Source organism: Penaeus japonicus, unplaced genomic scaffold (genome assembly GCF_977035675.1).
Source record: "Penaeus japonicus unplaced genomic scaffold, GWHDUDI00000001_assembly GWHDUDI00000017, whole genome shotgun sequence".
NCBI lineage: Eukaryota > Metazoa > Arthropoda > Malacostraca > Decapoda > Penaeidae > Penaeus > Penaeus japonicus.
Genome location: NW_028234419.1, coordinates 8452958 through 8453559, shown reverse-complemented (window position 1 = coordinate 8453559; position 602 = coordinate 8452958). Strand labels below are relative to the sequence as shown.

At 49.8% G+C, this 602-nt stretch overlaps 1 protein-coding gene across 1 annotated transcript in view; it reads right to left on the bottom strand.

The window, feature by feature from the left end:
- The window catches only part of LOC122244849 (epithelial sodium channel subunit beta), an 11075-nt gene extending 10857 nt beyond the window's left edge, over positions 1-218 (bottom strand). The window contains exon 1 of the mRNA XM_086545763.1: positions 1-218. This exon is cut by the window's left edge and continues 16 nt beyond it. Within this exon, the coding sequence (XP_086401889.1) occupies positions 1-218 (218 nt within the window).
- Positions 219-602: the final 384 nt, after the last annotated feature.

The window sequence follows — 602 nt, the reverse complement described above, 5'->3', positions numbered from 1 at the left end:
CGTGATGAAGTGATTTCCTTTGACGGGGTGGTGACACTTATTTCAGAGACACGTGATGAAGTGACGTCATTGGACGGGTACTGACTCTGTTCCAGATGGTGATGAAGTGACGTCATTGGACGGGGTGGTGACACTAGTTTCAGAGGCACGTGATGAAGTGACGTCATTGGACGGGGTGGTGACACTAGTTTCAGAGGCACGTGATGAAGTGACGTCATTGGACGGGGTGGTGACACTAGTTTCAGAGGCACGTGATGAAGTGACGTGTGACACTAGTTTAAGAGGCACGTGATGAAGTGATTTCATTTGACGGGGTACTGACTCTTGTTCCAGATACACGTGATGAAGTGACTTCCTTTGACGGGGTGGTGACACTTATTTCAGAGACACGTGATGAAGTGACGTCATTGGACGGGGTGGTGACACTAGTTTCAGAGGCACGTGATGAAGTGACGTCATTGGACGGGGTGGTGACACTAGTTTTTCATGGAGGTCACGTGATGTGGAAGTTTTGACGTCATTGGACGGGGTGGTGACACTAGTTTCAGAGGCACGTGATGAAGTGACGTCATTGGACGGGGTGGTGACACTAGTTTCAGAGG